The 24,247-nt window shown below is 41.2% G+C and overlaps 1 protein-coding gene across 1 annotated transcript in view; it reads right to left on the bottom strand.

The window, feature by feature from the left end:
• The window catches only part of LOC113517011 (uncharacterized), a 45,371-nt gene that overhangs the window by 8,956 nt on the left and 12,168 nt on the right, over positions 1-24,247 (bottom strand). Inside the window, exons 6-19 of the mRNA XM_052900749.1 lie at positions 22,919-23,094; positions 22,098-22,276; positions 21,564-21,676; positions 20,179-20,349; positions 19,200-19,439; positions 18,016-18,205; positions 14,704-14,878; positions 14,438-14,594; positions 13,163-13,336; positions 9,336-9,461; positions 5,588-5,707; positions 3,804-3,972; positions 3,013-3,148; positions 696-960 (exon numbers count right to left, since the gene is read on the bottom strand). Of these exons, the coding sequence (XP_052756709.1) occupies positions 696-960; positions 3,013-3,148; positions 3,804-3,972; positions 5,588-5,707; positions 9,336-9,461; positions 13,163-13,336; positions 14,438-14,594; positions 14,704-14,878; positions 18,016-18,205; positions 19,200-19,439; positions 20,179-20,349; positions 21,564-21,676; positions 22,098-22,276; positions 22,919-23,094 (2,391 nt within the window). The remainder of the gene's footprint in view (positions 1-695; positions 961-3,012; positions 3,149-3,803; positions 3,973-5,587; positions 5,708-9,335; positions 9,462-13,162; positions 13,337-14,437; positions 14,595-14,703; positions 14,879-18,015; positions 18,206-19,199; positions 19,440-20,178; positions 20,350-21,563; positions 21,677-22,097; positions 22,277-22,918; positions 23,095-24,247) is intronic.

Raw genomic sequence — 24,247 nt, 5'->3', positions numbered from 1 at the left:
ACTGTTGCGAATTTGTGTTTTTTTATACAACTTAGAATGGCAAACAAGCTGACGGCCCACCTAATGGTAAGTGGTAACCGTCGCCTATAGACATGAGCAGTACCATGGACATAACAGAATATATTGTTTCGTCCATGATACCCCCATGCGTTGCCATTCCTGAGGACTCAGGTGTTATTCCTCTGTACCCTGTAAATTTATTGTCATATCCTACCCTTCAAACCGAAACACAGCCATGCAAACACAACTGCTTCACGGTTGAAACACGAATGGGACAGAGGTACCCAAGCAATCGACTTTTGTACAAAGTCTCCCTCTGTATGACTAGTTACATAGCAAGGCGAGTACTCAAATCATAAAACCATAAGAAATATATTTTGTAACAATCACGGTTTCTTCTATACTTCGTCTTATAAACTAACGACTGTTACCACTTCCCATCATATGGATCATCAGCTGTTTGCCATTACCAATTGTATTAAAAATTAATTCTGCAACCAATTTTTTAAAATTAATTGCCAGTAGCTGCCACGCTTGGCAGGCGAGTTGGCAACCGCAGTTAGGCTTTTAGTGACGTTTTAAGAAGGATACTGCTTTTTACTTTAACTTTTGTCACTTCTTACGGCACCCACAGGAAAGATAGGGGTGGCCCATTCTATGCCGGGACTGACACGGCAGTATAATAAAAACACTACCTTATGATAGTCCTCAGTGCTGGACATGTCGTCACTGTCATCGGCCACTGGCACTGGTCCCAGTCTGAATTGAGGCTGCAGGGGAGGTTCTAGAAGGTCCAGAGCCTCCGCCGTAGATGTGGTGGCCGGGGTGGCAGTGGGGGAAGTAGGAGACGTGGGAGACGGAGGGAACTGCTTGGGGGAGCTGCTGCTGGCTGTGTGGAAGGTATCGCAGGTGTTCAGGGTCGAGTTTGGTGATGTGAGAGGGTCCAGACTGAGGCTTAGGCTGAAAGAGAAAATACATAGGGTAAAGAACTAAAATAATTCTTAAGACATTGTAATAATTTTGTTTTTATAACACAGGGGGGTAAACGAGCATGCGGCTCACCTGATGGTAAATCAAATCAATACATTTATTGCACGAATATGGGTACATACATTAGATGAAAATAATAATTACATGTCCATTATTCCATATTCTACCATATCGGCGTGTACAATATAAAATTAAAGTAATAGTAACTTATATAACAATAAAAAGAATGTCAATAATAGAATAGAATAGAATAGAATAGAATAGAATAGAAAATCATTTATTCAAATAAACTTACATTGAAGCACTTTTGAATAGTTATTACATTTTTTTTAATCTAAATCTAATAATAATAAAATGACTACTACAGACACGCATACACACGTATAGAGCTATGAAGCATAAGAATAATATATATGCATATTTGCATACACACACGTAATAAAAGTGGTCGGGATCTCAGCTTTCTTTTTTCCAAATGTTTTTGGGACGGGTTGTCTGCGAAAACCGGCAAATTAGCCGAGAATGAAGTAAATAATAAAATGTAAAAAATGTCAAATAAAAATAATTAAATTATATGTCTAATATTTATCATTGTAATAGTCATGCAACGTATAGTAACACTTTTTTCTTAAATACATTTAAAACTGTTTATTTCCTTAAATGCTTTCGGGAATTTATTGTATATTTTAGAGACCATACCGAAAGCAAGTGTAAGTAAGTTAATGCTACTTTCCACTCAGGGTTTGCTGGAAGAGAACTCTTACAGAGTTAAGCTCGCCTGTTGTACATCTTTATTTTATATATATATATATATATATATATATATATATATATATATATATATATATATATATATATATATATATGTTGTAATTTTTTCTGTGTACAATAAAGAATAAATAAATAAATAAATGGTAAGCAACTACCGCCGCCCATGATCACCCACAACACCACAGGCATTGCATGTGTGTTGTTGGAATATGCTTTTTTTCTTGAACATTATGATATCGTATCGTTTTGGAAATGTTTGACAGCAGTCAAGTCTTTTACGAGAAAGCTCCTGGTTTCATGTCTTGTTTAATTAAGCAGTTTTACCAAGTGAACACATGTGTTTCACGTATTACAACAAGCAAGCTACCTTGTACAGCGCTGTTCCGGGTTGAAGGGATAGCGTAGTGTTATTAATGGGTATTTATGACTTTTTTTTTTTATACAACTTAGAATGGCAAACAAGCTGACGGCCCACCTGATGGAAAGTGGTAACCGTCGCCTATAGACATGAGCCATGGACATAACAGACTATACTGTTTCGTCCACGATACCCCCCATACGTTGCCATTCCTGAGGACTCAGGTGTTATTCCTCAGATACTCATATCAAAATTGACAAATTCTTGCAATACGCAAGTGTGATGTCTGCAGCGTTGCAAGCTTTTACCGCGACCTTTTAATTTTTTTTAATATCTGAAACAGGAATGGTGAGACTACCTACGCTTGTTCTGGCAAGGCATCAGTGACGGATGATCAATGAGTATGAAGTCATATCATTTGGCCCATCGTGACGAATACACTAAGGGCCACAATGGTTTCCAAGGACAACTGCGTGGATGTCAACCTGATAGAGTACATTGCTAGTCGCTACCTTGCTTCCCGGCTTGTTGTAGTGAGACAGATCGTAGTCTTACGTTCTACCATTGTACGGCTCGCCATCCACAGGGAGTTCATCCTCATGTCCTACAGCCTAAATGGTCACGTACTGCACGGTTTCAGAGATGTTTCCTCCCACGAACACTCAGGTTGTGGAATGAGCTCCCTGCCGAGGTTTTCCCAAGAGACTACAGCATGGGGTTCTTCAAAAGAGGGGTAAAGAGGTTTCTTCAGGGTCGGCAACGCTCGCGTAATACCTCTGGTATTGCAGGTGTTAATAGGCTACGGTAACCGCTTACCATCAGGTGGTCCGTATACTTGTTTGCCACCTCAGTAGTATAAAAAGTCTTAATTGTCGAGATGGCCAATCCCTTACCTCATCTTCTTCATGTGGAACTCCTCGCGCTCGTCGGCGGAGAGCGGCTCCAACTCCTGGCGCGGCGTGCGCAGCACCAGCTCGGACTTGCTGCGCTTCACGCTGCTGGCACGCACCTCACCCTCAGATTCCCGCTCTGCGGAACCACACCATTCAAAATATATAAACAGATCTGGAAATACCTCAATACATTATCTAAGTATAAACATCGATACCCTTTAAAACGCAGTGGAGGACGCATTCATCATCATACCAGCCTTTAATTGTCCACTGCTGAACATAAGCCGCCCCCTTGGGGGGTTTTGCCAGTAGTTGCTACGTTTGGCAGACGTATTGGCAACTGAAGTTAGTCTTTGGAGATGTTTTAAGAGGGACGCTGCTACCTATCCCTCGCCCTCCCTTAGTCGGCCCTTACGACAACCACGGAATAGGAAGGGGTGGCCTATTCTATACCGGAACCACACGGCCAGTGAAAATGGGATAGTAACCCCGCCTGCGCTATCGGTTTACGCTGGCAGGGCACTAGTAAAGGAGGATGATAGGTAAGGATGAAGCAAATCAGTTAGCGATGAACTATCAAAAATTTTTGATGGTTAATATTAACCATAATACTTTCCAGGGAAACCCCCTGGAGGTAGACCTGTTACAACGGTTGAACAATCCCTTTCCTCTTGCTGTTCTGAGCTGTGCCCTCAGATGCTTGGTTGGTTCCTTCACAAGATCAAAAGGTACCCTAGCTTGAAAAATAGACGATTGGTATTAGCTTGATAAAATACTACATTAAGCAGTACCGGTGACGGCGGTGGGGCTGAGATCGGCGGCGAGCGCGTGGCGCAGGCCGAGGTCCTGCGTGCTGAGCAGCGCCAGCTCGGCCTGCAGCCGCTCGATCTTCACGCGGTGCGACGCCACCGACGCCACGCGCTTCTGCAGCTCCTCCTCCAGTTCCACCAGCTCTTTCTTCTACAAAATAATAGATAAAAGATTGGCTACGGTATGTATAAAGAACCATGGGTGTGAAGATGATAAAACAGTTTGTGCAATGTGCATTAATATTGTATTGTATTTAATGTTGTTATACCTATATGTTATAATGCAATATGCTGTTGGTGTTCCTTAAATAAATAAATAAATAAACAGTTATTAGAATTATCGTATATCATTACCAGATTTTGTACAAAAGTCGTTTGCTTGGGTACCTCTGTCCCCTTCGTGTTTCTACCGTGAAACAATTGTGTTTCATTGGCTGTGTTTCAGTTTGAAGGGTAGGATATGACAGTAAATTTACAGGGTACAGAGGAATAACACCTGAGTCCTCAGGAATGGCAACGCATGGGGGGTATAATGGGAGAAACAGTATACTCTGTTATGTCCATGGTACTGCTCATGTCTATAGGCGACGGTTTCCACTTTCCATCAGGTGAGCCATCAGCTTGTTTGCCATTCTAAGTTGCATAAAAAATTATATTTTTTTTTTTATTCAAAAATGCTTGCAACTTAATTGAATAAACATATTCTTATACTTCTTCTTCTTAAAAATTTATGCCTTTATTACCTGAATAAAATGTAAACATAAATTTCAATAAACAGGAGCAACCTGACCCAACAGTTTATTTCAAAAGTAAAACCCGGAGCCTTCATACCTACACCATGCAGATCCTTGGGAAGAATTTTGAGCATAATACTCACATATCTGGGGGAGGAGGATTGTTAGCAATCGAGCCCAGGTCTCATTGTATATATTTATTTATTTATTTATTTACACTTTATTGCACCAAGTAAAAAGAGAAATAACAAATACAGTAAATATTAATGAGAAGTGATACAAAAGGCGGCCTTATCGCTAAGCAATCTCTTCCAGACAACCTTTGGGTAGAGGACATTGAGAAAAAGACAATATATATACCCTATATGATTGACCTCAACGCGATCACCCTGGACGCCATCGTGCTTAATTTCTGGTAAATTTAATGTATTATACGTATCTTGTAATTGTATGTGTATATGTTTATTGAATAAATTATTATTATTATCTATTTAATACGTCCCGATGAATCAACTGACTTAACTTCATCCTTATGGGGGAAGCGGATTGCAAGTAATAGGGTTTTTTTTTAATGGGTGATAATGGAATGGTAACCCCACCCGCGCTATTGGCATACACCGGCGGGGCACCAGTGAGGGTAATAGATGAGGATGCAGCAGGTCAGTTAGCCCATCGTGACGAATTCAACAAGAATTGTTCACGATGGTTTCCAGTGGAGGTCCACGTGGAGGTCGACCTGATAGGACATATTGCTAGCAATGTCGAACTCCATCGCTAACAATCCCTTTCCCCCCCCCAAGTAATAGGATTTGACAGCCCTACTGTTAGAATATACCTTATCAGGTCGACCTCCACGTGGTCACCCCTGGAAACCAACGTGGCTAATACTTGCTGAATTCATCATGAGCTAACTGACCTACCTACCTTTTCATCTTCATCTATCGTCCCTCACTGGTGTCCCGCCAGTGTATACCAACCAACAGCGCAGGCGGGGTTACCATTTCATTTACATGTTTTTACAACAATACTCACATGTCTATCAACGGTATCCTTGATGCTCTTAGCAGTCTTAGGCTCGCACTGCTGCAGCAGGTGCATCAAGCATTCAGTACTGGACTCCGAAGCCGGGCTCTCGGGACTCGGCGTCGCGCTCTGCAATGCAATTATTTATTTATTTATAGATGTTTGCGCCTTTCCTATATGTATAAACGTTTATGGGTACAGGAACTCTATAATAACTCATTTATTTTTACTTTTGACGAAATGTGAATTGTTAATATTTGTCAGGTGCCCACGATACAGGTTCGCCTAGTGTCTTGGTTTTTTTTTTATACGACTTAGAATGGCAATCAAGCTGACGGCCCACTTGATGGAAAGTGGTAAGCATCGCCTATAGACATGAGCAGTACCATGGACATAATAGTACACATACATACTGTTTCGCCCATGATACCCCGGCATGCGTTGCCATTCCTGAGGACTCAGGTGTTATTCCTCTGTACCCAGTAAATTCACGCCATATCCCACCCTTCAAACCGAAACACAGCCATGCAAACACAACTGCTTCACGGTAGAAACACGAATGGGACAGAGGTACACAAGCAATCGACTTTTGTACAATGTCTCCCTCTGGTGACTTTGTGTTTTTGTCAAATAAATAATAATAAATAAAAATAAATTTATCTACACTGCATTCTGCATAATATAAGAATATTAAACTCTTGGATGTGTTCATATTTAATAAACTATTATTTCATTATGAAGTCTGATTCTTTAGCTAATTACACGGAGACTGTACAAAAGTCGATTGCTTGGGTACCTCTGCCCCATTCGTGTTTCAACCGTGAAGCAGTTGTGTTTGCATGGCTGTGTTTCGGTTTGAAGGGTGGGATATGGCGTGAATTTACTGGGTACAGAAGAATAACATCTGAGTCCTCAGGAATGGCAACGCATGGGGGTATCATGGGCAAAACAGTATACTCTGTTATGTCCATGGTACTGCTCATGTCTATAGGTGACGGTTACCACTTACCATCAGGTGATCCGCATGCTCGTTTGCCCCCTGTGTTGTAAAAAAAAATAACTACTATTTACAACCGACGTCGAAAAAAGAGGATATATTTTCAAACTGATCCCGTAGAAATTTTATGAAAACCAGTTTAATTTTTAGTTTAAGCAAAATAACAGATTTTCTCGCGACTAAAGTAGACTTTTTTTTTTTAGAAGGAAATCTTGAATTTTACCTGCAATCAGCGTCGTGCCAAGATCCGAAAACAAATTAAAAAAAAAATTTAACTTACATAAACAACTATAAAATACATATTAGATTCACAAGGTATATGAAACCGCGTTCTACCACGGCAGGCGGGTGACTGGAGCCCCTTCATACGCGGCGAACTCGCCCTTGGTGCATTTAATTATACAGTCAGGATGTTACATATTTGTTATCAGATTTTTTTTTTATGTAATGCGGACATCCTTTATTTTATTAATTTACTAACTGCGCTAACTAACTACCTAACTAAGGGGCCTAACTAACTAAGGGGAAAAATGTTAGGACACTTGATACGACACGACGAACTTATGAACATTATAATAGAAGGTAAGATAGAAGGAAGAAGGGGAAGAGAGAGACCGAGACATAGTTACATCAGGCAGATCAAGGAAGGAGTTGGTGTCGTGTCGTATCAAGAGGTGAAGAGACTCGCTGAAAATCGTAGTGAGTGGCAAGAGCTCCACCGACAAGAGCGCAGCTCTTAAATGGATAGATAGACTAACTGCGCATACCGTGTGCGCATTGCCGTGTGGTCACAGTATAGAACGGGCCACCCCTTCCTTTCCCGTGGGTGTCGTAAGAGGCGACTAAGAGAACTTAATAGTCGAGGGATTAGCAGCAGCGTCCCTCGGTAAACATCGTCATAAGCCTAACTGGGTTTTTTTTTATACAATTTAGAATGGCAAACAAGCTAATGGCCGACCTGATGGAAAGTGTTACCCTCGCCTATAGATATGAGCAGTACCATGGACATAACAGAGTATACTGTTTCGCCCATGATACCACCCATGCGTTGCCATTCCTGAGGACTCAGGTGTTATTCTTCTGTATCTTGTAAATTCAGGCCATATCCCACCCTTCAAACCGAAACACAGCCATGCAAACACAACTGCTTCACGGTAAAAACACGAATGGGATAGAGGTACCCAAGCAATCGACTTTTGTACAAAGTCTCCCTCCGTCTATTCTAAAAGGGTCAAGTATCAAGAATTTCATTATCCGCTCGATGGATTCTGATAAAACAATCTATTCGTATAGAAAATTTCGTTTATGTCCGTTCACTCGTGATACCAAAAAAAAAACAGAGATTTCAGTTCCTTATTTTCCAACATAATAGAGTAATTTTCTTAAAAAAAAAAAAAAAAAACTGTCAAAGTGACTTTACTCAATGTATTTATATACACACATTATTGTGTGTATTATAGTAATAATGAATATTAATAATAGGATGCTAATTACATAATTATATTTATATATAATCATATTACATACTGTCAAACCTTAAAATCATTGAACTAAATTTCTATTGTAGGTAGTATATTCATTTATTTTAACATCCACTGTATAAGTAGGTAGATATATTTATTTATGTATAGTATATGTATTTATGTAATATTTTATTATCTATCTTAATATTTTATTTAACTGTATATTTGTTTATGTACACTAAATATTAATAGTTGTAGCACTTCAGCTGCCCGCTAGCGACATGTTTTCTAACTGCATTGGGTTGACTGGAAGAGATCACTGTCAGAGATAAGTCCACGCTTGCTCACAATATTTATAAATGCATTATATTATATGTAACTTACAAGTGCAATAAAGTATATATATAATTCTTATATATACAAATTCATATTTTACAAAGAAGGAAGTAAACCACCGCTCAAGGTAACGTACGTACGGAACTACAGTAGCAATGACTCGCTCGAGTTTCTATGCCAAATTGCCAAATATGCCAATTACAGGGTACAGAGGAATAACACCTGAGTCCTGGGGGGAAAGGGATTGTTAGTAATGGAGACTGAGAATCCTATTGCTAGCAATATTGGGTATATTGCTACCACCAGGTCGACCTCCTCGTGGTTCTACCTGGAAACTATCATGGTTAATTCTTGATGAATTCATCATGATGGTCTAACTGGTCTGTTTTCATTCTCATCTATCACCCTTCACTGGTGCTTCGCCAGCGTATCCAGATAGCGCAGGCGGGTTTACTATACCATTTTCACCCATCAAAAAAAAAACATCTGAGTCCTCAGGAATAGCAACGCATGCTACACAGTATACTCTGTTATGTCCATGGTACTGCTCACGTCTATAGGCGACGGTTACCACTTTCCATCAGATGGGCCGCATGCTTGTTTGCCATTCTAAGTTATATAAAAAAAAACTTAACTTTTATAATAGGTACAAACTTATAAAGAGTAAAGATTTTATTGTTTGTTTGATAAATTAAAACTACGAGAAAGTCACCCATTGTTTTCTCATTGTGATCATTTCTTGTAATTGTTTATATTTATAATAAGTTTACTATTGTAATCTTTTGGAGGAAACAATAAAGAATATCTATCTATCTACTTTTATTCAATTTTAAAAATTCTTTCACTTGTAGAAAGCTACAGCTACATCAATGAGTAAAATCGGCTATTATATAAAAAAAAAATATATGCGAAACCGGGGCGGGTCACTAGTAAATAAAGGGACACATATCATGCACCTTACCTCGTCCAACTTGCAGCCCTTCGCCAGCAGCTCCCTCGTCTGCTGCTTGACCAGGTCCTCCAGCGCGGTCCTCTTCGCTTCCACCTTGCTTCTCAGGGTTGTCACCTGACCCTCCTCGCTCTCAGCCTACGGGATAGGGGGCGCGTGTAGCAACGTAAAAATAAATACGGAGTTCGGAACTTTGTGGTTTTACTATATGTGAATTATGTGGTGATATGGATAATTATTGGTTAATTAATTAATATATAATTTATTATATATTTATACTATATAGTTAGTTGAAACACGAATGGGACAGAGGTACCCAAGCAATCGACTTTTGTACAAAGTCTCCCTCTGGTAAAAATTATTTTATATATTAAAAATATTAAATAAGATAATTAAATAAGTTCCTCATTAATATTCTACAATTATCTTGAAATTATATTTAAATATTTTTTTTTATACATTTATACTATATAAATATTTTTGTTCATTTACGTGTGGCTGTCGCCCACTCATAAACGACATATCTCCTTTGGAAAACACACTCTATATCTTGAGGAGATAAAAAAAAAAATTAAAAATTCCTATCACAAATAGGGATTAGCAGCGAACTTTAAAAAAAGAGCGAACACAAAACACCATGGAAAGGTCGTAGTGTCATAGGTCTGCCTAATAATATATTTATCTAACAACTTTTTTGAGTACAATGAACCATTTATAATAATACCATAGATACATTAAAGTTGCAGAGAACTGGTGCCTGAACTGGGTATCCGAAGAACCCGATATATATATATATATATATATGTCACAGATTATTGAAATAAAGTGTATATATATATATATATATATATCTATCTATAAATCCATATCACCACATATTCTGAAAACCGGTAACAATAGTAAAACCAACAAATTTGAAACTCCAAATTAAAAAAAAAAAAACAAAGGCACAAACAGCTATGTAAAAGGAAAATCGAACGACTAGTGGATGTGAAGCGGCCGAACTAACCAACCATTGCTACTAACTGGGCTAATCGTACTGGTGAGAGTGTAAAACAATTAGCGCATTGTTTGCATTAAAAAAAATGAGTGCATTCATTCATTGATGACCGGTACTAGTGTTTCTCGATTACAAACCGAAACACGTGAGGTAAGGTCACAGTTTCCTTTTAGTTAAGTTATACTTAGCTAGTTTTTACCCACGACTACGTTCGTTTGGCGGATTACTAGGACCTATTGATGATGTAATAAAAATAGCCTATTTTCTTCTTTAACCGATTTTTTTATACAACTTAGAATGGCAGACAAGCTGACGGCCCACCTGAGGTGGCTAAGGACAGTTCTTTATGGCAGTCTATGGGAGAGACCTATGTTCAGCAGTGGACAAATAATGGCTGGGATTGATGAGAGCAAACGGTATTTTGCCCCTGAGCGCTACCTATTGGATCCATTTGTCCTTATTGAAATATAAAACTATCTTATCTCTCAAGTTGGAGCAAATATTATAAAATTTTATTTGATATTGTTTTGAATAGTTTCAGAGATCAACGACAATGAACTATTACATTAATATACATAAAGTTACGTAGTCTTTATTATATATATATATATATATATATATATAAACAGACAAGAGATAGCAATTAATACTATAGTCGAAATCCACTAGTAAATCTTTAACTAAAGCGAGCATTAGATTTTTTGTTTGTAACAGATAAACTCAAAAAATACTTTAAAATATCTTTCACCTATATAAAGCTATACATTACTAGTAACATAGTGTTTAATTTAAAAAAAATCGTAAGAAGCCGGGGCAGATCGCTTGTATAAAAATATAATAGAAGCTGTATTGATAGCACGGCGCAATGGCACAGATTACACACACTTCGAGTGTGATGCAATAAACGCGACGCTGTTTTGTGAGAGAATTATTTGTAACGTGCATTGTTTTTTTTTTTTTTTTAATTAACAAAGACTTCTTAATTATTATTATTTTTTGTTTTATGACGTTTAGCAAACAAGCTGACGGCCCACCTGATGGAAAGTAGTAACCGTCGCCTATAGACATGAGCAGTACCATGGACATAACAGAGTATACTGTTTCGTCCATGATACCCCCCATGCGTTGCCATTCCTGAGGACTAAGGCATTATATCTCTGTACCCTGTAAATTCACTGCCATATCCCACCCGTCAAACCGAAACACAACCATGCAAACAACGGCTTCACGGTAAAATCACGAATGGGACAGAGGTGCCTAAGCAAACGACTTTTGTACAAAATCTCCCTCCTAAAGTACCAGGGGCATCACAGAATGCACTGTTATGCCTCATGTGTTCCTTTCCTGAAGATTATGATCTATACTTAGGTTTTGTTAAAGAAATATAAAAAATTAACGCGTAACCCAGGTAAGTAGTAATAGCTTTAAATTCGTCATGCAAGGTTCGAGGTCAATTCAAGATGGTAGGGCATGCTTACAACTAAGTCATTCATTGGGTGAAAAATTGGACTGTTAGTAATGGGATCTAACCGACCCATTGCGGGGGGAAAGGGATTGTTAGCAATGGAGTTTGATAGCCCCATTGTTAGCAATTTGCCCTATTAGGTTGACCTCCACGTGGTTCCCCCTGGAAACCATCGTGAACAATTCTTATTAAATTCATCACGATGGGCTTACTGGCCTGCTTTATCCTCACCTATCATCCTTCACTGGTGCTCCGTCGGTGTATACTGTTAGCGCGGGTGGGGTTACCATTCCATTATCACCCATTAAAAACTGACCCATTGCTAGCAATACGTCCTTATCAGGTCGACCTCCACGCGGCGACTATCGTGATTAATTCTAATGAAGTTTGTCACGATGGGCTAACTGACCCGCTTTCATCGTCACCTATTATCCCTTACTGCTGTCCCGCCATCGTATACCGATAGCGCAGGCAGGGTTACCATTTCATTACCAACTATTAAAAAAATTGTTATAAAAGCACTTGTGGGCTTCATAGACGGTCTTGCCGTCTAAACCAAGCACGTATTACTGCTTGTGGGACATAGGGCACTCTGTTTTTGTCTTTAGAACGTCACCGTACGATAGAGATAGAACGATGAGCTTCGGCAGTAGTGCGAGCGAGACAAACGGTCAGAAATAGAATAGATTTGATATAGTAGAACCACGCGCCTTGAGCGTGTATAGCCTTCATAATACTTTAATCGAAGATTCTGTGAAACTTCTGAAGAATAGATGACTGATTGCATTCTACATATTTTGTTTATTTTTTTTTAACTACATCTACTTATAAATTTCTGGATAAAACATAATATAGAAGCGGTTACATGTAGCAATACTCACGGTCGAGCGATGGGTACAAGTTTGCACCTTGTATACTAATGTACAGGAAGTACAATAGAGTATAGAGTGGATGTTGGCAGAACTATATACTCAAGTAACGACACTTACCTACCGCCGCCACTATGAATGTGCCCTGGTTACATACATAGCGACTGCATTAAATTTCTTGTATTGGGTCGCTTCATAGACAATAACATTCTTACCAGTTGCTAAGTGTAGTGTCACACGGAAGTACAGGAACAATATAGAGACAGAGCTCACAGTGGCTGTAGTGCGGTTGATGAATAAATAACTTTATTGGAGTTCACCAACATGATATGTGAATACAGGCACCATACTTACCGGATTCGGTCCCAATAACCGTGTGATTGGTAAGGGCACGTGTTGACGGTGGAATTGATCCATCAGCCGACGGTAGTGGCAGTGGCAGTCCAGCTACCAGTAGTCCAGCAGCAGCAGCAGCAGCAGCAGCTGCAGCAGCAGGCGTACTGACCGTGGCGCGGTGCGTGTCGGCGCGCGCCCGCAGGCGGTGCTGGCGCGCGGCCAGCTCGCGCTGCCTGCAGCGCAGCGCGCGGCGGCGGTGCGTCCAGCCGCGTTCCAGCGCGCGCCAGTCGCCCGACAGCCGCCGGCAAGCAGCTGCATACTCGCGCTCCATCGCCTCGCGCTCCTGTCGCCACACCACAGGACCATTACATTGCGAACGTCAGTGTTCCATTTTCAATTTCAAAAATTCAAATTTTAAATTAGGAATTAATGTGTGAACTACACAGTAGTGCCACACGCGGCATTTTTTCAGCGATCAACGATCGACGGTCACACAGAACAACAATAACGCCGAAACCACACACATTCAGCGTATCTTTGATCGCAAAAATATTTTTCTCAAACATGCTTGGAAATGTGAACATTATTTTGATAATCTTCTTCGAGATAAATCAAAATTGCCGTACTGGCCAGATATATGCGGGTAGCGGCCGGCAAAAGTTGTATGAAAATCCATATCTGTCGTGTTTTGCGGTCAGATAAATTACTATGTAAACTCATAATTATCCTGTAATTTAAAAATAGAATGACCTTTTATTTCGAAACATGGCTACCAATGAGGTAACTAATAAAAGGTTTTATTTAAATTTTGAACTGGCTTGCAAATAGAAAGCTGTTTATTGAAAAAAAAAACAAAAGAACATTTTGGCGCGTGAAAAATTATTATTTGTCGTTATTCGTCATTGAACCTAAACAATAAAATTGTGTTTTTGATTTCCGCGCATTGTTTGAGAAAAGTACTATACAAGCCTTGGCCACAACTAGGCATTGATGGACTCACGTATGTGTGCCTCGGCTACGCCTCGGCCCACATTTGCACGTTCGTCCATCAATGCCTCAGTTGCTGGCCGCTGCAGTAATGTACTATACCACCGCAAGCAATCAACGCAGACTGTTTATTGAGTGAAGTCGTATCACATAAGAAAGTATGCAATGCGGCGTTGCCGATCTTCCGCTGAGTAAAAATAAGTGAACAGACGCCGGAGGTGCGAGCATTCTACGTCTTGATGTCAACATAATGACCTGTCTTCAACGCAATGTGACCGAACGTAAGAAATTGCAGAAAATTTATACAGTGTTGTTACGTCGCGGTTGATCGGCAACCAAAGATATGTTGAACATGGCACTAGTCTAAGTTTTACATGGCAGTGTCTACTGTTTATCGTTTAAGGTTATCTTTTTTATGGCGAGCTATCAAAGTCATTTCATTGTACGAACAGCTCACCTCGTCCAGCTTACGTTGCGCCTGCAGCAGCTCCTCCCGCTCGGCGTGCCAGCGCCGTTGCCGCTCCTCCTGCTGCAGCAGGAACTGTTGCCGCTCTCGCTCCAGTTCTGCGCGCTGAGCCTCTATCCTCTCGCATCGAATCTCGCTCTCCAGGTCCCTGAACGGTGACAGGTGACATAAAAGTGAATTAGCTTTAATAAAAAAAAATCAATCAAAATGTTGTGACTTCTGTCACAAGATTGAGATAGGATGGAAATGATACTAACGAGAGCGTGGTGTTGAGGTTTTCGTTACTGGCGGCGAGGTCGGTGGTGGACCAGGAGAGCAGCGAGAGGCGCGACAGGTTCATGACGGAGGCGCTGCCCTCCTGCCGCAGCTTGGCAGCCTCCGCAGGGTCGTTGTACCGGAACATGTTTGTGCGGCCCAGCAGCAGGATGCAGCCTGCATACACAGGTAACAACACACATAATGTTATTATTATAAAATCTAGTAACAGACTGTAACTTTTTTCTTCCATATCGTAGCAAAAAAAAATTTAAAGGTAAGACAGTATATTCTCTGGTACAAGACACATAACAACTGTCTTAAGGAATAATTTAACGCACGAGGATTTTAAAATATACATAAATACGAGTATACGTAAAATGAAATGGAAGTTTCGAGTATATTAATTAAATATTCAAATAAGGAATATTATAATGATTGTCACAGTGCATGTGTCAAATAAATATTTTAAATATTCAAATTTAGAACATGGAATGTTAGACATTGTTACACATTTTAAATATACTACCAGTGCGAAATGATAGGTGGCTTATTCAATAAATGGCGACATCGTCCACGTGTTCGTATGTCAGAAATAGAAAGAGTAAGAGTAGAGAGACTGACAGAAGAACAGGTTCGAAATCAGTATCAAGAAAGATTGAATGAAAGATTTAGAGAGCTACTGAAGAAAGATAACTATGAGATAGAAGAATTTTGGAAGGAATTTAAATGCGGAATCTTTGATATAGCTACTCAAGTTTGTGGTGTAAGTAAGAGGAAGGATGTTAAGATGAGAATGAATGTATGGTGGGATGGCGAAGTGAAAGAAATGGTGGCTCTAAAGAAAAAGGCATGGATGGATTTGTTAGCTACCAGAGCTAATAAGAGAATGCAAGGTAATGTAAGTGACATTGAAAAAATTGCAAAAGAGAAGTATGATGTAATGAAAAAGAAAGTTAAAGAATTAGTAAGCAAAAAGAAAGAGGAATGTAAGGATGAGTATGAAAGGAAATTCTCTAGAAATTTTCGAGCTAATCAAAAGCTTTTCTGGCATTTAGTTCGAACAGCTAGAGGTAAAAAGAGAGATCCGAAAATGGGCGTGATAAGGGATATGGATGGTAATGTTATCACGGAACAAAAGGAAGTCTTAGATCATTGGAAGAGATATTTTGAAAGTTTATTTGAACGTGGAAGTGAAAGAAAGAATGTTGAAAATGAAATAATGGACGAAGAAGTTGACAGTGAAAGTGATATAAGTATGGATGAAGTAATGAATGCAATGAAGATTATGAAATTTGGTAAAGCAGCGGGATTTGATAGAATATCTGCCGAAATGCTTAAAGAAGGTGGAGAAATCATTGTAAACCTGCTGTGTCTGCTGTTCAATAAATGTTGGCGGTCCGGTTGTGTTCCAGGTGACTGGAGCAAAGCTGTTATTGTGCCACTATATAAAGGCAGCGGGTCACAGCAGGAGTGCAAAAATTTCCGCGGAATAAGCCTTCTTAGTGTTGTAGGCAAATTGTATGCTAGGATTTTGATTAAAAGAGTGATGAATGAGACGGAAAGTAAAATTTGGGATGTGCAAGCAGGGTTTCGAAAGGGTATGGGATGTACGGATCAAGTCTTTTCCTTAAGGTGCATAACAGAGAAAACCTTAGCTCAACATCAGAAGGTTTTCTGCGCCTTCATTGACCTTGAAAAGGCTTATGATAGAGTGGAGAGGAATGAACTGTGGTCAACACTGGCAATGTATGGGGTGAGCAGCCATTTGATACGGGCATTCAAATCTTTATATAAGGATTCAAATGCCTGTGTCAGAATAAATGGAGTCTATACAGACTGGTTTGGCATTGAACGCGGTGTTAGACAGGGCTGTGTAGCGTCTCCTTGGCTGTTCAACCTATTTATGGACAGTTGCTTGACCGATTTGAAAGGATCTAATTGTGGATTCAGGATGAATGAGTCTCTGTTTAAGACTCTTTTATACGCCGACGACCAAGTACTTTTTGCATCGTCGGAGTATGAATTACAACAAATGGTGACTATAATGAATGAAGCGTATGCAAGAAAAGGTATGAAAATAAATGCGAAGAAGACGAAGGTAATGGTTTTTGAGAGGAATGAAAGTTTAACGGCATGCCAGATTATGATAGGAGATGAAAAAGTGGAGCAAGTGAGTGAGTTTCTATATTTAGTTTCTTTGTTTACGAGGAATGGGAAGTGTGAAAGAGATATTGAGAGGAGAGTAAAAGCGGGAAACAGTGTTAACGGTGCATTGCTCTCGATTATGTCAAGTAAAAATGTATCGAGCAAAGCTCGCCTTGCTATAATTCAAGGAGTACTGACACCAACACTCATGTATGGAAGCGAATCGTGGGTATGGCAGAAGAAGCATGAAAGTAAGATAAATGCTGTACAGATGAGAGCTTTGAGAAGTATGTGTGGTATTACTTTAAAAGATAGAGTAAGAAACAGTGTGATCAGAGAGAAGTGTGGACTGAAAGTCGATGTAGTGACCAAAATCGAAAAAGGAATGTTGCGTTGGTTTGGTCATTTGGAGAGGATGGATGAAAGAAGAATTACGAAAGAGATTTATCGAGCAAGAATGAATGGAGATGTCGGTAGGGGCCGCCCTAGACGGACGTATGTCGACCAAATAGGCGACGTGCTGAAGAAGGGCCAAATTAAAAGTACCCGTAACCGACGAGCGTGTATGACAAGATTGATGAATGTGGAAGAAGCGAAAGAGGTTTGTTTGAATCGAAGCATTTGGCGTTCCATTGTTTCTGCCTACCCTAATGGGAGACAGGCGTGACAGATATGTATGCGAAATGATTGGTTGTGTACCCAGATATATGTATGCTGGTGAATAACTTGAACATAATTTTAGTGTAACATAACTTTCTGTACTGTGAAGTCTTTATAGTTGTTATAAATAGATAGTTGGAGATATATATATATATATATATATATATAGATCTCCAACTGGTTGACTGTTGATGAGTTCCTTAGCAGTAAAACTAAATATTTCGAGATTAATTTTGGATTGTAGTAGATTTCTTCATCATCATATTAGCCGTTAAATATGTTGAACATGAGCCGCACTTATAAAGGGAGTGTAGCTAGTAATTGCCACGCTTAGCAAGCAGATTGGCAACTTCAGTTAGGCGTTTGGTAATATTTTAATTGGGATTCTGCTGCTCATCCCTCGACCATTCAATTCTATTAGGCGCCTCTCACGACATCCATGGGAAAAGGAGGGGAGGTCCATATCAATAATATTGATAATATTTTAGACGACAGACAGCACTGACCCTGGCTGAGCTTGGCGGGGCGGTCGAGCAGCACGGTGTTGAGCCAGCAGTGCGCGGCGGGCGCGGGGTGCAGCGTGGCCACGCCGCCCGCCAGCGTCACGCGGCAGTGCAGCGGCAGCACGCCCGCGCCGCTCAGCACGATGTCCGGCGTCGGCCGGTACTCCGCGCTGCCGATCACCGTCTCGCCCTCCTGCCCGCCGGGGAACCACACGCGTCATACAGGCGACACAAACAAAAATTAAGCCATGTTCTAGCGAACTGAAATAAGCTAATGCTGATCGTGGCAAAGCGAGCAATAATTAATCATGAATAATTTCGGGAAAGACCACAGGGAAATCAAATCCAAAAAAATGATAATCATCCCCCCCTCTTACCTCAGATTTCTATTAACCCCTTAATGGGGATACCCAGAGAAAAACCCATCTTCCAAAGTAAGTTCTAGTTTGAAAAATTAAACAATGTAGTCAGATTGTGTACCCGAATCCACAGCCTACAGTTACTACTTGTCAATAGTTGGACTCGCCTATATCAAGTGATTAATAATCACTTTGTAGCCTTTCTGCAGAACTAATCATCATCATTATCATCATATGAGCCTTTAACTGTCCACTGATGAACATAAGCCTCCCCCTGTGGGTGGTTTTGTCAGTATTATCTTCAAATAGTTGCCACGCTTAGTAGGCGTTTGATGAAAGATGTTTGAAGGGGACGCTGCTACTCACCCCTCGCTTTCCCTTAGTCTCCTAGCCAATGGTTAGTTCCTTTCCCGTGGGTGTCTAAGTACCCACGAGAAAGGAAGAATCTATTCTATCCCGGGACTTCACGGCGGACTAGTAAAATTACACCCGAGGGAGACTTTGTACAAAAGTCAATTGCTTGGGTACCTCTGTCCCATTCGTGTTTCAACCGTGAAGCAGTTGTGTTTGCATGGCTGTGTTTCGGTTTGAAGGATGGGATATGGCGTGAATTTACAGGGTATAGAGGAATAACACCTGAGTCCTCAGGAATGGCAACGCATGGGAGGGTATCATGGGCGAAACAGTATACTCTGTTATGTCCATGGTACTGCTCATGTCTATAGGCGACGGTTACCACTTTCCATTAGGTCGGCCGTTAGCTTGTTTGCCAAACTAAGTTGTATAAAAAAAAAATAATAACTAATCGGAAATCATCATGCACACTACCTTGAGATGGTAGAGCGTCACTCCAGTGGACAGTAGGTTGTCGTCGATGCCGACCAGGTGCGGCATATCCGAGTCCAGTACCACTCCGAGCCCACTCTTCCTCAACCCCAGCGCCTTCTGTTCCTGCAGGATCTGCTGCGTCTCGCGCCACTTCTCTGTCCATTTCTCCGTGAGGACTTTCTCTTGGGCTTCTTTCCGTTGCAGGGTCGCCAGCATGCCTGGTTCCGTTTCGATTGGATCCTGGAACAATAAAATAATAACAATGTATTATAACACTGGACTGAGATAGCTCCTTGAGCATAAGCTATAGGAGTTTTAAGTTCCCTTACTTTTAACCTGGAATATCGCCATGTACCCCAGCATAGGATAGGCCACCCCTTACTTTCCCATGGGTGTCATAAGAGGCGACTAAGGAAGAGCAGTAGGCATATAGGATAGGCAGCAGCGCCCCTCTTAAAACATATCTAAAAGCCTAACTGTGGTTGCCAACCTGCCTGCTAAGCGTGGCAACTACTGACAAAACTCCCCTTATGGGGAAGGCTTATATTCAGCAGTGGACAGTTAAAGGCTGAAATAATAATTGCAGTTTGTTCCTCCACTCTCATCTTATGACTATCCTATGTTATGTTAGTATTACTATCTTTATTCTTTATTGTACACATAAGGTTATTAAAATGTAAAAACAAACATAATAGTGCACAAAGGCGAGCTTATCTCCAATAGAGATTTCTTCCAGCAATTTGTATTTTGAAAATCATTGTTCCAACTTGCCTTACACTGTTTGCGTAAGCAATCCAATCTATTTCATGAGATACTGCAATACATGAGACGTACATACCATGGACATCAGTGTACTCTGTGATATCCAATATTCATGTCTATAGGCAACGGTTACCACTTTCCATCAGCTTGTTTGCCACTCCGAGTCTCATGTATTTCAAAGCGTACCCTAAGTTTATGATAAAGTGGTAACACTAACGGTATTGTGCGCGATCTGCGCGCGCAGCTTCTCGATCTCCTCGCGCAGCTCGCGGATGAGCTTGACGTTGGGGTCCTCGTTGATGGTCGGCTTGTTGATGATATTCTTCGCGCGGTTCGCGTACCGCAGCGTCGACAGCGTCTCGCCGTAGTTGCAGTCCGCTGGCGATATCTACATTTGACAAGGACATCCTTTATAAAACTTTGTGACATTCTCCACTAGCTAACATTTATAGAAGTATATATTTTATTATCATGTTGCTGGACGACAGTCCGACAATGTGGACAAACTAATGGTTGTAGGCAAGATAGAGGGAAAAAGACCACGCAGACGATCGCCTAGTCGATGGTCGGACCAAGTAACCGCCGTTACGGGACTGTCGATTGCAGCTGCCCTGCGAGAAGCTGAAGACCGTACAAATTGGAATAACATCATAAGAGAGGCAACAGACACCTTTCAAGGACACGACCTTCAGTAATGAAGAGGACGAAGAGAGAGAGAGAGATTTTATTACAGCTCATACATCAGGCCGCAAACCCTGTATCGAGCTAATAAGCATTAAAAGGGCCGCCATTAGTGCTCCTAAGGCCCAAATTGGTATTTTTGCAGAGGGGGGAGGCTTTTAGTTCACAGCAACGCGATTGGTGTGAAACAGTCACGTTATACACGCTTCTACAGTCACGTTTTACCAGAGGAAGACTTTGTACAAAAGTCGTTTGCTTGAGCACCTCTGTCCCATTCGTGTTTCTACTGTGAAGCAGTTATTTGCATGGCTGTGTTTCGGTTTGAAGGGTGCGATATGGCAGTGAGTTTACTGGGTACAGAGGAATAACATCCGAGTCCTCAGGAATGGCAATGCATGGGGGGGTATCATGGGCGAGACAGTATATTCTGTTATGTCCATGGTACTGGTCACGTCTATAGGCGACGGTTACCGCTTTCCATCAGGCGGGCCTTCAGCTTGTTTGCCATTTTAAGTTATATAAAATAAAAATAGTACACCAGCCCTCGTACTCTATACTCATCATAGGTGGCACTGATGACTTCTACAAAGTATGGTCATGAACTTCCTCTAATCGCTTATTATTTATTTATTTATACAACATAGAATGGCAAACAAGCTGACGCTCACCTGATGGAAAGTGGTAACCGTCGCCTATAGACATGAGCAGTAACATGGACATAACAGAGTATACTGTTTCGCCCATGATACCCCCCATGCGTTGCCATTCCTGAGGACTCAGGTGTTATTCCTCCGTACCCTGTGAATTAATGCCATATCCCACCCTTCAAACCGAAACACAGCCATGCAAACACAACTGCTTGTAATGTAACAATGGACAGTCACTAAATGAAGGGTGTATGTGGTTGTAGGGGTGACTGACCGCTGCGATCATGATGGTCTTGGAGTTGCCGCCGAGCGAGTCCTTCAGCAGCCACGTCAGCACCGAGTCCCGGTACGGGATGAACACGTTCTTCTTGTTGTTTTTGTTGCGATCTGATCGAACAATAATGTATTGTCGAGTGAGATTGTCATAAGAGTAATTTGTAAATGCATTTATTTATACATAATTAATATTGTGTTTCATAAAAAAAATCTAGTTGTTCCAAAACGCACGCACGCACGCACGCACGCACACACACACACACACACACACACACACACACACACACACACACACACACACACACACACACACACACACACACACACACACACATATACATTCTCAAAATGTCATTAACATCGGTTCAGTAATTTTTAGATTAGCATAAACAATAATACGAATTCTAGTGACCATATAGTGCGAAGTATGGTCTCTACAGTTCTTGGGGAGGGGGGGGGGGGGCCTGATCTGTTATTGCAGTCGTAAGGGGGGTGCCGTTAAGTTATGGCCTCCGCCCTCGGCTGCGGTTACCTGCGGGCTGCTGGAGCTGGTGCTGCTGGTGCTGCTGGTGCTGCTGGTGCTGCTGGTGCTGGTGGTGCGAGGAGTCTGCGAGCGCGGAGATGACGGAGCCGAGCGTGACGAGCGACTTGTTGATGTGCGCGCCCTCCACCAGCCGCTGCCCCGTCGCGCCCGTCGCGTCCGCGCGCTCGCTGCACACGCACCATACACCCTCCATATACACCATACACGCTGCCGTAACCACACGCGGCGACCGGTGCCAGCCCCAGTACACCGGGGGGAGAGATTCTTAGTAACGGGGAGGTTAGTCCCCATTGCTATCAATATACCCTACCAGGTCGACCTCCAAACTGTTCCCCCTGGCAACCATCGCGACGTGGACTAACTGACCTGCCCTTTCATATTCGCCAATGATCCCTCACTGGTGCCCCGGTAGTGTACACCGATAGCACAGGCGGGGTCACCCTTCCATTATCATCCATTAAAAAATAGTTCCATGGGACCCGACCAGTGAGGGATGATAGATGAAAATAGGCCAGTTGTCCCATCATGATGCATTCACGAGTAATTATAACTATTCGTAATGGTTTCCAGGAGGAACTGCGTGGAAGTCGACCTATATACGTATATATACAATAAATATTTACAATATGAAACAACCCAACAGTCCTCTTGGTGATAATCATCACACCATGGACGTAACAGAATGGCTCTCATGATGGAAAAACTCAAGATGTATAAACATGAAGGAATCAATGGATTTCACAGAACACACCATGACAATCATGGGTCACTTGTTGGCATTCAAATGAGGTTAGGTACAGAGCGGTCACCTGCCGGCCAGGTCGACGAGGTGGACCTTGGAGACAGTCTCGCTGGGCATGTTGTTGTGGCGCAGGTAGCTCGCCTGCACGAACGTGATCGTGAAGATGGCGTGCGAGCGGGACGACACGTCGTTCATCTGCGTCGACGCCGTCGTCCGCTGCTGGTTGCCGCGGTGCATGCACTCCTACACACAGACATTTCAAGTATTACCGCCTAGTTATTAATATACTTCTGTGTTTTTGTATTTAAGAATATGTATAAGTCTTATGTGCCGAAATTAATATAGAATCACCACGGAATAATGGGTTTCAGTCGATGTTACCAGAGGGAGACTTTGTACAAAAGTCGTTTCTTTGGGTACCTCTGTCCTATTCGTGTTTCAACCGTATAGCAGTTGTGTTTGCATGGCTGTGTTTCGGTTGAAAGGTGGGATATGGCGTGAATTTACAGGGTACAGAGGAATAACACCTGAGTCCTCAGGAATGGCAACGCATGGGGGGTATCATGGGCGTAATAGTATACTCTGTTATGTGCATGGTACTGCTCATGTCTATAGGCGACGGTTACCACTTTCCATCAGGTGGGCCGTCAGCTTGTTTGCCATTCTAAAAAGTTGTATAAAAAAAAAGTCTATTTAAAAAGTGCTCTGCTCAGGAATAAACCTCTAATCATGCAATAACATTCTTACATCGCCATCACTAAAAATCCGGATATTGATGGTAAAAATGCATTAGAAAAAATCCGTGGGGTAAATGCAAAATTTTTAATAGTAGATTTATATTCGAATTTATATTCTATGATCAAAGCTAGCAGAGAGCTTTTTAAATAATCAGACGGAAACAGTAAAAAAATTTAATATTTGCTTACCAAAGTGTGGCAACATTACAGTAATATACATTACAGGGGGGAAAGGGATTGTTAGTAATGGAGACTGAGATTCCCATTGCTAGCAATATACCCAACCAGGTCGACCTACTCGCGGTTCTCCCTGAAAACTATCGTGGTTAATTCCTGATGAATTCATCATGATGGGCTAACTGACCTGTTTTCATTCTCATCTATCAACCTTCACTGGTGCTCCGGCAGCGTATACCGTTAGCGCAGGCGGAGTTACCATACCATTTACACCCATCAAAAAAATATACATTATAGTAATATATATGTATATCTGTATATGTATGTGTAGGTGTAAATAAGTATGTATTTGGATATATGTGTTTATTTATGTATGTATATATGATTATGCTGCCACAGATATTTATTATTTTTACAGATCTATTCTTTTAACGCGCCACCCTACCTATTTATTCTTTAATTCTTTCTACCTAAAGGTTGTC

The sequence above is a fragment of the Galleria mellonella genome, unplaced genomic scaffold, assembly GCF_026898425.1.
Source record: "Galleria mellonella isolate WM207_F2 unplaced genomic scaffold, CSIRO_AGI_GalMel_v1 utg65, whole genome shotgun sequence".
NCBI classification, from domain to species: Eukaryota; Metazoa; Arthropoda; class Insecta; order Lepidoptera; family Pyralidae; genus Galleria; species Galleria mellonella.
Note: the sequence above shows the minus strand (reverse complement) of the source record. Positions and strands in the feature narration are given on the sequence as shown.